The following is a 16,160-nucleotide window of genomic DNA, read 5'->3' as shown; positions in this document are numbered from 1 at the left end:
TTGTCAGAGTACAAGCAGTTCTGGTCCCAGATACCACAGAATTGCAACTATCTACAACAGCATTTAGCAGTTTGAGCATTTACATATGCCTTACAACTATGAAGCTGCTGTGAAGATGCTGCCAGAACCCTGCCCAGGAGCAGATGGGAGACTAGGACCTTCCAGATCTGATGCTCAGGAAGGAAACTCAAGGTCTCAAAAGTATGAGCTCTACACTGCGTTCCACAAGTTCCTTTCATTCAGGAGCATCAGCAGCATTTGGTGAAGGAAACACTGATAGCAGAATTTGCAGGCCCCCGTTTAACCCCAGTTTACAACTGCCAAGATGTTGAACTCTGTGTAGACCATGTCTCTGTTCAGCAGTGACATATCCTCTGTGTAAGAAGGCAATACATCAGCTTAGACTATCCCTGTGTAGAATTCTGCTCTCTCCACAACCAGGAACAGCAGCAGTGATCATAAATTCTTTTGAAGGGTTCAGCTCGCCACCTTGTAAAACGAGGAACATGCTGACATAACAGCTTTTCTGCAGACTCAGATCCCAAGCCCTGATCTACAAGAAAGCCTTCAATTCCTTATAGGATTCAGTATTTTGTTACTGAAAACATACATAATCAATACAATAACTATTGCCAGTATTGTTTTATTTTATTGAAACAACATACAGCTTACCCACTTTGCATCTGAGAGTAAAGGATGATATTATTTACCCAGGAAGTGGATGATGAGACAGAGAACTCTGAGAAAACAAACAATGCCATACCTGCAGGCCTCAAGACAGTGATTTAAAGACAAAAATACTCCTTGTTCACTCATTTTATTCCTTTATCAGAGGGAAGGGCAAACATATCCAAACAGATTCAGAAGCTATAGTAGATTAATGTATCAGATTTATTTTGCACATTTCATGCAGAAACTATAAATACATAAATACAAATGAAAACATTGTCTAAAACATTTCATACCATACTGTAATTTAACAGCAAACTTCAGCTTCCAACTACCCAGTTAGAAAAAAATCCAGTTTCATTGTTATGCAATTAGTTGGCAAAGCAAATATTGACTGTGACAAGCTTAACCTGAATACACTTAGAAATAGGTAAGAACTCTGTATTTAAAATATATTCTTCTGCTACACTTTGTTATAAAGGTAAGAGATTTACCATGGACTTCTTCTCATAAAAGGTAGAGCTTTCTAGGAGGCCATCAGCAGGGTCTTTGTCATTTCCCCTTTTAGGTTCAGAGTGTAGACTATTAATGCAGTTATTTTCCCCCAGCTCTCAGGTAGCTGTGAGAAGCAAACCACCATTTCACCGTCAAGTTATTTTGAAAGTATCACATGAAATTGATAACACTTTTAGTACAAGAACTTTTTCATGAAGCACTTTTTTTGGCTGTTGACTTCATAAAGATTTCTGGGATTTGCTGGTTTGGTTTGCTTGTATATTTTTTTCTTTTCTTTTTCGATTTTCTCTCTTTTGGTTGCTTAAGTCATACACCAAACTTGGGTGTTAACATATGAACTAATTCCTTCTATACTCACAAATGGACATGGGCTGCTTTTCCCTGAGTTATGCTGAAGTCACTTTCTTAGACTAACCAGACCTACTTCATCTCCTTGAGGAGCTGCAACCTGAATCAGCAGAACAGTGCTTTGCTTTTGCTGTAATAGCTGGTATCAATTCCCAGACATACTATCTTCACAAGGCTGAAAGACAATGCTTCTCTGGCTGCTGCCAGTGTACACAAGCTGTGCCCACACAAACACTTCTACACTCTGTTAGGATGTGCTCTGGAGAAGAGCTGGTGATCAAGCAGCCCATTCTTCACTCTTCCCCTCTCCACACAATCCTGAGAAATTTCTCTGCTTTTTATCCAGCAATGCCTCTTCCAGGAGAGAAGTCAACCAAGAACTGTATGACACTTCACAGAGGCCCCAGAATATCAGAACAAAGAAAGGCCTCTCTGCTTCCCACTCTTCAACAGCACTTTGTTTTTTTAAAAAGCACATTTGGGGAAATTTACAACCTGTTAGATATCCAATTTCCTTTATTAGCTTAGTATCAAGGCCTGCTGTGTCCCAGAGATTCTATCATCTTTGCATTAAGAACATTCCCTTCCCTTTTGCAATGAGCACCTTTGGTTTACTGTGCCCTGGACAGGTTATCTAGCAGGATAGACCATTCACATTATAAGTTTTCACAGCATTGCCAACATCCACCATTAAAAGGAAAATCTGTGGCCTCAATGCAGGCAAAACATCTGTAATCACCTGAATTTAAATTACCTCAGTCTTCCAGAAAAAGGTTCAGATTTCCAGATTTATTTATTTACCCCCAATAACTTATAGACAAAGTCCCCCAGGTTTGCACAGTCACCTTGGATAAACTCTGTAACATGGAGAATCCATGAATCTGCACAATTTTGCTCCAACAGTCACATAGCACAGATACTAACATACTAATGTTAATCTCTTTATACATAATTTTGCTCTTGTCCACTGAGGAAGAACTCCAACACTTATCTGAGTAGCTGACTGCACTAACAGTAAAGTTCACATTAATTCTGCAAAGGCAAACAAAAGCAGTTTCAAAGAACAGCACTCCTTACGTATCAGGTAGATGCTGGACTACCAGTAAAGAGGAAAAGATTATCAGGAATTCTGGACCAAATGAAATGAAGCCCAGAACACAGTAGTAAGATCCATGCTTTGAAAATCTAGTAAGGGTATCATTGCCATAATGCCTCAAGTACAGACAGATACACGGTCATTGTAACATCATCCTTCTTAACTTGGATGAGTTTTTGCTGTAGGAGATGCTGCTGATTTGAAATAGTGGATGCTCCCTTAGTGGATGACACCTGTGATACCCTAAACAGCAGTGAGAGTCCACAGAGAAAGTGAGGAATTCTTTGACTAATCCTTCATACCTCATATCCACTTCTGAAGTATACTACTATTAAAAGAAGTACAAGTACACAACAGGATTTCTTTTAATCGCTCTGATGAAATAATGTAAGGATTTCATCTTCGCTTTGTGCCCCCAAAGCCTGGAAAAAAAAAAACCACAAAAAAAACAAGTCAGCTCCACCACTGAACTCTCTAGTTCTAAAAAGGCTGAAGGCAGCAAGGGAGACGAGGTAAATATATTCACATGAAGCAGAACAGCAAGCAACTGTAGGCTGACTGGCCTGGAAATTATTCTGTTCTTGCAGATTAGACAACCTGCATTCTAAAGAGAACGTGTCTGTGCACGTTTGCTAGAGAAGAGTACATGTAGTGCTCATCAGAAGCAAAAGCCTTAAACTAATGCACTTTGCCAGTGAAGACAAGCCCGATACTGATGGTGCCATGCCTACCACAGGCCTGTGGGGAATTTCATGCCCTACTTCCATAGGGAATGGAAGGAAAGGACATTATTACATGCCATCTACACTAACTGGTAAAATAAAACAAGGATGCTTGTTGAACTGCAAATAACATCTGCATGTTTTTGATAGGTCAAAGCCTCTTGAACTTCAGGAAATAAAAAGGTGTTTTGCCTTACCAGTAGCAGTTCTTGTTCCTGAACTGCTGCCTTCTGTGGAATTCCTTGAATGCCCATGCATAGGAGGTACAGCTGTGGGATCTGTCCACATACTGTGGTAAGGGGAACGTGGCTGCGCTCTGGCATGAAACACAGTGGAAGGAAGGCTTCATTAGTGGCCTTCAGAAAAATTAAGAAGATACCATTCCAAACAAGAGAACTGCACCTCCAAGGGAAAACTGTAAGCACTTATTTCAAAGCTGGAAATATTCCTATTTAATGTAGTTAACACACTGAGAGCAAGGACATCCAGTGCTGTGATATCATAATATGTAGACTTTCAAATGGAAATTAAGCTTTATTATTCAAAATAAGGAATTCTAACAATTGCAAATGAGAAGATTTTTCTTTCTGAAGTTTTGACCTTAAATTCCATCAGACAAGAAAGAAGTTTGACATCTGAAGTTTAAATGCATTTTGGCATCACCTACATCCCAGCCACGTTTGGCAAGAGAAAACATCCTTTTGTTAACTCTTTTGAAAAGGTCATATCAGTAACACTAACATATCATGGTCTTTGACTCACTCACTTAAAATTACTTGCTTCCATGGATATGGAATTTCCTGTTGTTGAAATTTACAAACAGCTCTCTCACACTTCCTGGCACCAGCATTTTGCAGCACATAATTTCAATAGCCTAAGAAACCAAATTGAGTAATAGTGGACCAAAGACTGTTTTAAACAAAAAGAAGCCCAGGTTAGGAAGCTTGTTTATGTATTTGGACTTACTCAGTTAGATCTCTAATCTTGAACAATAATTTGTGCCTACTGAAATGGGGGTGTGTATAGAAATCAGGGAACTAACCTGTATGTAGATACTACATAAATAGAATGCCTCAACAGAAAAGCCATGTATTTAAGCCTTAAGAAATACCAGGTCAATAAAAACTTTAACACATTATACCTTAGAAAAATTCTTAGCAGAATTAATATAAGGCTTCTATTATTAAAAATAGCCCACAACTTTACAAGGCAGATGCTTAGCGTACACTCCTGTCCATATATCTTATTCTCTAATCTGCTACACTTCTACAGGAATAGACTTGATACATAAACAAGTCATTTGATAAATAGAGAAAACTGCTTAGGCTCTGAAGATGCTCTGCAGGAATCTCATATTTTCTCCAGTGAAACCTAAAATGGCAGCAACTGCTGCCTTTAAACTGTTAATCTAAAAATGATGCACTCTAAATGTCTAAAAGCCTATACCAAATATGGCCATCCAGACTTATTTTAGGAAAGATGATACAAGAGATCCATATACAGATGATTATATGCTTAATATGACTATGTGTGTTTTAAGGCATTCTGCAGACAAATTGTTTAAATGCTCAATTTAAATTTGCAGGCCATCATGCCAGGTCAGGGGAAGCAGAATGAAGTACCTCAGTATTTCTAATTCTGCCTCAGAAACATGTTTGAAATGTCTGTGGTCCTGGAGCTACAAACAGCTGCTCAAAATTCTTCTAGTGGTAGGATTTTATAATTTGAATTACACAGGTCTGAAATCTTAAAAACAATATCAATATAGTATACGGCATATGCCCTGAAAGCTTAAATGCTTAAAATCTGATAGTATGCATATTTTACCTGTGACTGCCTGCCAAGTAGCCTAGCAAGCCTCCTGCTCCTAATCCAGTCCAAAATCCTGGTCCTGAACTGGTTCCATGATGAGAATGAGTTCCAAAGCTGTTGTCATCTTAAACAAAATGAAAATAGGAAGCATAAGTTAGTAACAGATTAATCCTCAGGCCAGCTGTTGCAACAAAATTCTCTCTTGTTAAAGGTAATGGAAAATTAGACAACAAACTGCTCCTGATTTCAGCAGATTTTCAATCAAGCTTAACTTGAAAGGCCTCACGTTTCAGAAAGCAGAACACCCCACATAAACCAACACTACTACAAGGAGTTTTATGTTAAAAATCTGCTTCCACTTCATCTCACAACCCTGACGTTTGCAAAACATGGAAGGAGTCCCTGCCTGCTGATCTATAAACAGACAAGTTAGATTAAAAATAGAAAAGGAAACTAAGAAAGAATAATCTGCTGAAGGTCACCGAGCAGGCAGAAGAAGTTGCAGAAACACAAATCAAGTAGGTAACACTGCAGAGTGAGCAAACTACAAGGACACAGAGCTCCTAATCTCACTGAGCACAGCTGCACTGTTGGAGTCACAGTGGCTCAGTGTAACGCTAACATTACTGGTATTGTTCCTGGTAATCCTAGTCTGGAACTTGTTATCAAAAGCCAAGCTAACTGCAACCACATTGCAAAGTTTTCATTACGCATGAGTCGCCAAGCTTGACAAATACCTTGATGAAACTGCAAGCATATCAAGTAGGTTGTGGGGGAAGGAGAGTCACAAATTTTTGGACATGTGACCTGCAGTTAACATGAGGTTCTGAGGCAGAATGAATGTTTTCCATTTAGAAAGAAAAAGAGAAAATACAAACCCAAAGTAGAATAATTTTCTGGTCTAGCAGAAATGGATGTAAGAATAAGCTCAACTACAGGCTTAACACTTAAGGAAGTATAAAAAAGACTGAAAATAGCCTTAGGGTCTCCCTGAAACATGCCCACCTGAACAAGTGTGCCAGAGATGACATAGGTAAAAATTAGAGGGCCTGGTTTGCCTTCAAACTGATATGGGTTGTTTGAAGTCATAGAAGATAAAACAATAATAAAATAATCAGTTTCAGTCTAGACTGGATTTGATGTTGAATTTCATTTTGAACGTGTGGGGAGAAATATAAACTCTCATTGGGATGATATACCATTAAATTATGCTGATTTGGAACAACAAAAAAAATTACTTAATTTGCTGCAAAAACAATGTTAATCAGAGATGAACCATTTGTTCAAAAGCACCATTACTGAACACTGACTCAGAAAACTGAGTAATTTTTTCTTAAATATCTAGAGTAAACATTAAGAATCATGTCAAAGAATTGAGAGAAAGCAGAATTTAGTTAAGATAGTCTAGCTAAACAAGTTCCACAGGACACATTCTGCATGTTAAGGGGATTTAAAATGAGGCAAATTAAATATTAACAGCAATATGTGAACAACATTGCTTTTCATTACTGTCTAGGTTTCCAAAGACTAATACATTCCTGGAACACATGGACATACATATTCAGAGATGTGCATTTGCTCTGTTCCCACAATGTAAGGCAGACACTGAATGTATGAAGTAGCCTAACACTTATTATTTTTAATCTGGCTCCACATTTCACTTTTCTTCCTTACTTTGCCTGAAATCTAAAGACAAATCATTGACATGCCTTATTAAAAACATCACAAGCTAAGCATTACATGGCCTCTAATGTGTATTTTAAATGTCTCACTTTTCAGCAATCCTCAAGAAAACATTCTCAAGGCCCTGTCCTTGCTAGATTTTTGACTCCTGCAAAGAAAAATGCATTGGGGCAATTAACTGACACGGAACTGAACAGAAAAAAAATTAAAATAACCCTTCATTGTTTCTCCTGTGCCCAGTGGGACAGAGCTGTGTGTCATGGCCAGGGCTCCTGCTGACCACCACAGTACAGCCAGTGCCATGCCCGCACAGGGCCACTGATGCCCACACAGCACAGACTGACAGTCTGATGTAACTACATGCAAAACAATTTGCAAAGCCAACAGAAGCAGATTCCTTTTAATTTTCTGGTGCAGGTACAGCTGAAAGTTTCTGCTGTGCACGCCCTGTATAAGGGTATCCAAAAGAATTATACTGCACCCTCTGTTGGCCAAGCCATTTGAACAAAACTCGGAGAAAGCATTAATAAGCATTATTAAAATATAAACTTTCAACTAATAAACCTAATCCTTGCTACATAGTTTCTTGCCAAAACCCCTTCTCTATTAACAAAAAAAAAAAAAAAAAAAAATTATGTAACTTGTGAGAATGTAATTTAAGTTCCAGCACTGTGAGCAGCTTGCATGTTTTCAGGGTTAAATGAGTTAGTCAGACACCAGATGAGTAATGTTTATTTCCCTGAGACACTACAATGGCCTAAGGAAGATCACTTATTTTACGACAGAAGTCACCAGTTCTCTGGGAAAAGAAAAAATGCCTCTTTTCCCATGAGCAGCCTTGTCATTTCTTTTGTAATTTTCAACTTCAGATGAAAGGCCCCACATGAGATTCAGATGCTGTACCCTCTAATGACAGTTCATAGACACTGTTCTCTGCTCTGGGAACCAAATCTTTCAGCTGCTGGGACTACATTGAAGCCCTGTTAAACAGAGGACTGGTACATGATACTCAACTCCATCAACTGCCTTGTGGATGAAATCAGGGCTGAAAGGCTGTTCTGTACAGTTTCAGAGTGCTCCTTTGGCATGGGTTTGTTTCTGGCTGTGTAAGAACATTCTCTTTTCCAGATTACCTATGACAATTATTCTCCCTGTCACAATCCTGCTATTTCACAGGTGATTAAAAGAATGCTTGCAGAGCATGGGGAGGTAGCTTTTCAAAGGTTCAAAGGGCAGCCTGCCCTGAAAGCCTGTGGAAAGCCAAACCATTATTTCCTCTTTTGAACAAAGAGCAGAATACAAAGCTGGCCGCAGGCCCTGCAGCCAATTCGGCAGTTGCCTGCAAATGCTGTGGTTTTAACTCTATCTCACCTTCCCTTACCACAGATAAAACAGGACAATCCTGCTTACTCTTTTCAATACTGTAAATGGCTCAGAGCCCTACCTGTGAAGGTGGATTTAAAACCAGGAGGAGGAGGTGCCTGCTGACTCTGCCAGAAGGGCTGAGAGAAGCCATCACTGCCCCCAGAACTCTGGTGAGACTGCTGGTTGCTGAGGAAGAACTTGTATACTCCAAAAGCAAGAACGAGAAGAACAATTACAACAATTGCTCCAGAACCAGAATCAGAATAATCTTTCCTTGACTGGTAATAGCTAGAGCCAAAGCTTCCAGAGTTCTTCATTTTCCTTTCACCTTCTGCAGTCAGCTCTAGCTTGAACAGCAAACTACAGGAACCTCTCAGTATGTAAGGATCATCTGGGTAATCGTAGCCTTCACAGCTCACTTCCATTTGTCCAAAACGGTAGGCATTTTCCAGGTCTGCTTTGCACTGCCACTGAAAAAATAGGCACAATACAAAGTAAAACATACTGTCCCAAAGATGAAAACACCCATCTGCTTCCCCACGTACGCCCTGAAATAAAGCAGTAATTGCTAACAAATCATCTACAGGCCATAGGCAGGAAATCTCCGTGTGCTCCTATTTTGAAAAGGAGTAGGAATTTGATGTTTAAATGTACTTTAAATCCTAAAACTTAAAAAAGATCTCATCTTTCAGAACACTGAAGAATTACAACTCTGGAAGATTTAGTTTTTTCTTCCCTGAACACTTTTTCAAATATCCCTTCCTGAGATATAGCAATACTTCTAAAAATGTGCTGTACCCTGTGCAACAGTTAGGTAATAAATGCCTGTCCTGTGCAAACCCAATGGCAGCTACAAAAACATAACACCTGAGCCTGAGATCCAGTGCACCATTGTGTCCATTTGTGTCTGTGCAGAAATCAAAAGAAACTGGGACAGACATCATTAGGCATCCATATACAACACTTAACAATTATATTGGGAATTCTCTGGTTGAACACAGGTGGATCCTCAGGCTCACATTCCCTTGAGGTACCCAAACACAGGGATCTCTAATGGCACATGGCATGCATTTTGGAGAGGAAATAAGAAAGCAGTAGTCTCTAAATTAGTAATCCAGTACAGCAGTACCAACTGCCAATTAATATTTGACTGTTCTTTCACAATACTGTATCAGTTTTAGCAATTACTTTCAGCCTTGATTCCTGGTTATCTATTGACAGCAGCCTCTTTAACAGCTAAAAGTCAAGACTTTACTGACTAGCACTCACATCCTAAGGTGCAAGTGAATGTCAGGCAAGTCGGAAATTTAGTTTTTAAAAGGTAGAGCTGAAGTGAATAAAATATTAAGAAGCCCTATCCACGCTAAAAAAAAAAAAAAGGTAGATTCACACAGCAATAATAATTCAAAAGTATCCTCTGGGGTTTGCAAGAGTTTGATTTTATAAACTCCAGCACCATTTTATCTAACAAAGGTCTAAACCGTTTTATCAACAAAGGTCATGCTTTTATATGAGCTCCTTCAAAGATATACCAAACATATAACTATAGTAGTTCTGGAAAATCCAAACCTAAAATTATTTAGGTTAAGTTTTAGCACAAGAGTTCATCTAACAAAAAGCATCTGAACTGACAACCTAGCGCTCCTCTTTGCTCCTTCAGAACTTACCAACTTGGGGGAAAGTGATTTCATAAACAGTTTAACAAGTTTTAAATAGTTACCTGTATATCATAGCCATCCCATCCTTTGTTGTAACACTGAACAACCTCAGGGACTCGGGAACACCCCGCAGAGCCTCCTGTGCACTGCAGCTGAGGGACCGAAGCTGTCCGCCTGGATGTTGTGTACTGCCCTCTGTGGAGAGTGAGCGTCTGAACGTCCCGCAGCAGAACCTTCCCTGAAACAGGCAGCACAAAGAATCACAGAATCCATTCGGCTGGGAAAGACCTCTGTGATCACCGAGCCCAACCTCGGTGAAGAGAACCTCAAAGAACCCTATCATGTAAACCAGACCACGGCACAGAGTGCCACGCCTAGCTTTTCCCTAAACACCGCCAGGGACGGTGACTCCACCACCATCCTGCGCAGCCGATTCCGGTATCTGATCACTCTTCCCGTGAAAAACTTCTTCCTGCTGCTTGTCAGCGCTTGTGCAGGAGCACTCCTCTCGGCTACAAGGGCCTCCTCTCGGGAGAAGGCTGGCGATACAGAGGCTGAAGCAGTAAGCCTGCACGTTTACGAGACGAAGCTCTAGGAAGCAGCAGACTCCCAGAGAGAAGGAAACAGGGCAGAGCTCTCCATTTCCTTCCAAGGCGGCTCTGGGCTACTCCTCGCAGGCAGACAGCCACCACTGACCGCGGCGCGGGATCACTGCTCCCATACAAGCCGGTTTAGAGGGAGCCCAAACCCAGACACTTTCCTGGCGCAGACCCCGGCACAAGCCCTTCTTTCCCCGTGCCAGCCGCCGCTGAACCGGCAGCACGGTGCAGTGCCGGGCCGCGAGGAATCGCCAACGCGCCCGGAGAGGCGGCAGGGGCGGCTGAGGCCGTGCTGAGCCCCCCTTATCCCCGCGGGTCTCACCCGGTCGGTCCCAGCCCAGCGCGGGCCCCGCGGCGGCGCAGAGCAGGAGGAGCAGGCGCGGAGCGAAGCCCGCCATGGCAGCCCCGGGAGCTGTCACCGTCTGCCCCGGGGGCGGCGCCCGCGCCGGAACGCGCGGGGCCCGGGGGGAAGCCCCGCCCCCAAGGTGCCGTGGGGCCAATGGGAGGCGAGGGGGCGGGGCTGCCGCCGCGGGCCCTGCGCGCGCGCCACGTACGAGCGTCACGGGGCCGGCCCGGAGCGGCTTCCGCTTCCGCGCGGCATTTCCGGCTCCTGGCGCGCGCCTCTCCGGTGCCGCGCGGCTGGCGGGATAGGCGGCGCCATGGCGGGAATCAAAGGTGCGCGCGGGGCGGGGCGGGGCGCCGGAACCGGTACCGGCGGGCGCGGGTGGGCCCTCGGGCGGGAGGGGCCGGGAGCCGCCGCGGGACCCCGCGCGTCTCCGCGCGTCTCCGCTTCGCCGGGCGGCCGGGGCTGCGCGGAGCCCCGCGTTGGTTTGCTGAGGTCGGTGTTTGCGCGGTGCGTTGCCGCCTTCATTTTGCTTGGGTTTGTTCTCGTTGTAGCGCTGATCAGCCTGTCCTTTGGGGGAGCGGTCGGACTGATGTTCTTGATGCTCGGATGCGCCCTGCCCCAATACAAGTACCGTGCACTCTCTTTCTGTTCTTCTACTTCTTTTTTGTGTGGCTCTAACTTTAGAGCAGTCCCTCTTCCGTAATGGTGGATTGATAAGTTATCTCTGTGTAGGAGGGGCCTCAGGTTTTTGTTTGTTTGTTTTTTGTTTTTTTTTTTTTTTGGTTGGTTGGGCTTTTTTGGCTTTTGCTTCAAAAGATTGGGGTGGGAATAAAAGGAAAGACCGTCAAGGATTTAAGTAATCCTAAAGAGTAATGCAGCAAAAGTTCAATTACCAGGCCTGGCTGCAGACCCCGAAAGGATGCATTGCCCTGTCTGGCCTGGTGTCCCGCTGTGGCTGACCATCAGACAGCAGCGTCTCCCGAGTTGGGCAGCAAGTGTGCGTTATCCAGGGAAGGACTGGCATTTTCTGTGGCTGCCTAGGGGTAGCTGGGCTGTCGGTGACTCTCAGGTGATCCTTGGCTGTGTCCCACACTTGTAGTACAGCATCTCGAGTGATTGCAGCTGCCATCTGTACTTTCCTGACATCGATTCCTATCTCTTGGTTTTCAGGAGATACAAAGTAGCAGACCAAGTGCTCAGGCAGTAAGGCCTATGGCTTTGACTCTTTGCAAGTGAATGCTGACTTTACAGAAAAGATTTTAAATTGACTTATTCACTGTTGAATAAATACCAAGTATCCTGGTGATAGACCTGATATTGGTTGTGAATTGCAGTTTCTACATATATGACTAGAATTCCTAGGCCAGCTTTCTTTTGTTATGAAACCAGTGCTAGAGACACAAACCCTTGGGAAGGAGCTGCCCTTCAAACAATGCAGTAAAGTTTTGTTGAAGCAATGTGCACCTGTGTTTGTGTGCCTGAGAAATCTAGTCTGGGGTGCTGCAAGGGTATCTCTTAAGTACAGCTGGCAGGATAAACTTGGAGTTAAGCTCACCTTGTGAGGTGGCATTAGATTTAGGCTTGCTTAGTGAAATCTTGCTTTGTGAATATCCTGTTAGTGACCTCCGCTGCCATTGAGGTCAGCCGAAGCCAGTCATGCACATGGTCTGTTGGATTAAGGTCAGCTCATTCCAAGGCAAAGGATTTGCCTTCTCTGGGCTTGTCTGTCTTTCCTAAATGGGAATGCTGATGGGGAAAATGCCTTGCATTGATTTTTGGAGAAGCAGGAAGTAAACCCAGTTAACTAAAACCTTTCTTGTCCTTTCTATTTCAGCCAGTACTGGCCACTGTTTGTTCTGTTTTTTTACATCCTTTCTCCTATCCCGTACTGCATAGCAAGAAGATTGGTAGATGACACGGATGCTACAAGTAATGCCTGCAAGGAGCTGGCCATATTCCTTACAACAGGCATTGTGGTCTCAGCATTTGGGCTGCCCATAGTGTTTGCAAGAGCAGAACTGGTTAGTAGTATTTCAACCTGTGATTGCCTTTTTTTTCCCAAAAAACTTTGTTCTTTGTGTTTGTTTGTTTATTGAAGGTAAAGCTTTCATGCACTAAATAACTCTTACAATTATGTACTTTTGGAACCAGAATAAGATAATTTTTTTGGCAAGAAAAATCAATACAGAAATGGGAGCGTGGCAGAACATTGTGATTGCCAATTGCTTCACTTGGTCATGGAATAAAGCCTAATAATGCAATGCAGAGAAGATGAGACAGAAAACACTGTGAAAACTTAACAAGGAAGTAACCAAATATAGAAGTGTAAAGAATACTTCAAAAACAATTTGTGGAATAGCTGGGCTAAAGCAGCATGAATAAACAAACAAAAAAAAAGCATTTTTATGCTCACTGTAAATGATATTGTAAGTGATATTGGTATAATTTTCTTAAACTTCCAAGTTCTCATTACATATTTCCCCGTATACAGCTTTTCACTAAAATACTTTAAAAGTTCACTTTGTTTGTGTGAATGTCAGAAAACACTACCAAGTCAAAAAACATGGAGTGCACTTTCATAAATGTCTTTAGGCAAGAACAGCTCAGAAGGGCAGTTGGAATGCCTCACACCCTCTAAGTAATCCACTTACTCTCCTGTGAAAACATCCACCTCCTCTTTTGTTACTGGGATATCTGCTGGCATTTTGAAGACCTTAAATACCTGTTTTAAAAAGTCTTACAGCATAGCTGGGCTGCAGATGTGTTTGATGCTGTCGTCTAGCCTTATTTTGCATACCAAACCAGTTCTGCCTGCTAGCCAATGCTTTGAGTACAACTAGAAGAAACTTGCTGTGCTGCTTGGCTGGCTGTGAATTTGTCAAGTAATTTTGGGTAAACCCAGCTTGCTTGGTGTAACAACAAATAATGAAATATTGCCTCGTGCATCATGGTTCAGTGTTACTGAACTTTGTCGAAAATGGGACAGTAAGATGTTACCTATTGTCTTGTTAGTGTTCAGCTCCAAATGTGTCTAACTGAATTCCCCCTGTTCACAGATTTACTGGGGTGCATGTGCACTCGTTCTCACTGGGAATACAGTCATCTTTGCCACCATCCTAGGATTTTTCTTGGTCTTTGGCAGCAATGACGACTTCAGCTGGCAGCAGTGGTGAAAGGAAGATAAGAGAACTATCCACAGGCATCTTGTCATGCAGTGGCCATCCATACAAATGAGAGAATGGGCAATAAAGAGAAGTAGCGTAGCAAGCCTCTTGAATATTCTAGATGCTCCTTTTGACGTTGTTTGTTCTGAGTGTACTACTGTTGCTGACAGAGTTTCTACGTTTTTATGAAGTGGAGGGATGATTGATTTCATTTTTACCTATGGTATGTTTTTAGGTGCTCTCTTGGTTTAAAATTGTCATCCTTCTGTCCAATGTTTTATGTGAAGCTTTAAACCAGGAACAACATTTAAACATAGTTTCAAAGATTTAAAGTTGGGGGGTTTTTGGTGGGGTTTTTCTTTGTTGGTGGGTTTTTTGTTTGTTTGTTTTTTAAGTTAAGCATTAATACTATGTTTCATTTCTTTTTTTTTTTTAATACCAGGATTAAATTATATACAAGCTGAATGGAAGTAAAAGATTGTCCACCACCATTGCCAATTACCAGATCAATAGATTGTTGCTATATTTTAGCAGAGGCAAGGTGGGTTGGAGAGTGCCGGTTGCAGATTTTCTTCTGCCCATACCTCAAACTGGGTGATGAATGTTGATAGCCTTCATTTCAGGAGAAGGCTGAGGAGCAGGTAGAGTTATTTGGGAGAAAAGTCCTAAATTTTAACACCACTAGCTCTTTTACCTGCTTTGTTACTGATTCTGTGGATGTGACATTCAAATACTCTGTAAGTGTATTGATGCTGACATAAAACTGAAGTGTATTGTAGGGGAAGTGAAAATTATGTTTAAATTCCATTTTTTAAAAAAAGTATCTTTTGAACTCTTTCTATTTATAAGCATTGTATGGTTTTGAACTTTTACGTCAACTTTTTACCGCAAAGATGGTAAAATGTTCATTTATGGAACTACTGGTCTGTGTTAATTTGAAGCATATACAAAGCTATTTGCTCCTCCCCCTTTTTAATTTATTTTATACATAGCATATATATATATAAATATATAATAAACCAGCTTTTAAAATGTAGATTAAGACTTTGTGTTAAAATTGTCTAAGAATGAGTTTTCCTGCCCCCCTTATTTTTCTTTTCTTCCCCCCTCAATGCAGCTGAAGCACGACTTTTTTGGAAGTCACTGGCTGAACTGATTTCACTGACTGTTTTTAAGTTCTTATGCACTGTTGGTTAATAAGATTTATTGTTATGTCTGTAACTGTAGCTTGTGTTCTGTAACATTGCACATGTAGCTTCAAGTATTTAAGACAAGTTTTCTGCATACCTCTCAATTGTCCGGATTTCTCATTTGAAGAAATCTGCCACTGGACATTCCATCACAGTTGATGAGTACCGCTTAACCAGGTTTGCCTGTACCACGTGCAGTGATGACCAAACTTACTTCTAAACTGTATTTTTCAAATCTTTAAAAACAAGTCTGTGAAACTTAACTATGTGTAATTGAAAGCTTAGGTTTTGCTCAACAGTATGAAAAGGCAGAGAACTGCAGGTCTTGGCTGTAGTATTTGTGCATGGATGCAAATGAAGTATAAAGTTTGCATATATACATATATGTTCACAAATGTATATGAATATACAACGTCTGATAGTAATGGGGTGTGCTCCAGGAACTGATACTGGCAGCTGGGGTGTAGGTACCTCCATACACTGCTTTGTTAATGTCCTGTGTGTGCAACGGAGGAACAAGGAGGTGCCAAGGCTCCAGAGCAGATGTGTTTCAAGCATAAGCAAGTGCTTCACTAGGCTGCCTGCATTGGTGGCGTTTGGAGCTGCACAAGGGCTGTAGGATCACGTGTTTCTTTCCCTTTTTTCAGCAAGATTTTTGCGCCCGTGCCCCCAGTACAATGGGCGCTTCAAAAAATCTTCCAAACCAGTGGCTAAAGTCACAATCCTCTGCAGTCCTTATGGAGGAGGAATCTCTAGGACTTGTACACATATGATCTGTTACCTATTACTTTTTCATGGTCAGGAACGGTTTTCTCCTTCATCCCTGAAGCCATGTGATGCTACTCTCTGGATCACTGGCCATGGAGCTGACTCTTATGTATTGGTGGTGCATTTTTTGTTTGTTAATTGCATTACAGCATTCTTTCCTTGCTTGCACACCAAGTACATGCAGTATTGCTCTGATTTGTGAGCAGGACACTTGAGAGGTATGA

At 41.9% G+C, this 16,160-nt stretch overlaps 2 protein-coding genes across 2 annotated transcripts; one reads left to right on the top strand and one right to left on the bottom strand.

The window, feature by feature from the left end:
• Nucleotides 1-868: 868 nt before the first annotated feature.
• Nucleotides 869-10,944, bottom strand: SARAF (store-operated calcium entry associated regulatory factor). The gene is made up of 6 exons (XM_068187342.1): nt 10,791-10,944; nt 9,932-10,107; nt 8,291-8,681; nt 5,179-5,287; nt 3,549-3,667; nt 869-3,051 (listed from the first exon to the last, which is right to left on the bottom strand). The coding sequence occupies exons 1-6, from the start codon at nt 10,864-10,866 to the stop codon at nt 3,026-3,028; spliced, it is 897 nt and encodes a 298-aa protein (XP_068043443.1). The 5' UTR covers nt 10,867-10,944; the 3' UTR covers nt 869-3,025.
• Nucleotides 10,945-11,044: 100 nt separating this feature from the next.
• Nucleotides 11,045-15,014, top strand: LEPROTL1 (leptin receptor overlapping transcript like 1). Its single transcript, XM_068187346.1, has 4 exons — nt 11,045-11,143; nt 11,366-11,441; nt 12,649-12,835; nt 13,871-15,014. Exons 1-4 carry the CDS (start codon nt 11,128-11,130, stop codon nt 13,985-13,987), a joined length of 396 nt encoding a protein of 131 aa, XP_068043447.1. The 5' UTR covers nt 11,045-11,127; the 3' UTR covers nt 13,988-15,014.
• Nucleotides 15,015-16,160: the final 1,146 nt, after the last annotated feature.

This window comes from Anomalospiza imberbis, chromosome 4 (assembly GCF_031753505.1).
Source record: "Anomalospiza imberbis isolate Cuckoo-Finch-1a 21T00152 chromosome 4, ASM3175350v1, whole genome shotgun sequence".
In the NCBI taxonomy this organism is placed as follows: Eukaryota; Metazoa; Chordata; class Aves; order Passeriformes; family Viduidae; genus Anomalospiza; species Anomalospiza imberbis.
The sequence above is the reverse complement of the archived record's forward strand: the minus strand, read 5'-3'. Positions and strand labels throughout refer to the sequence as shown.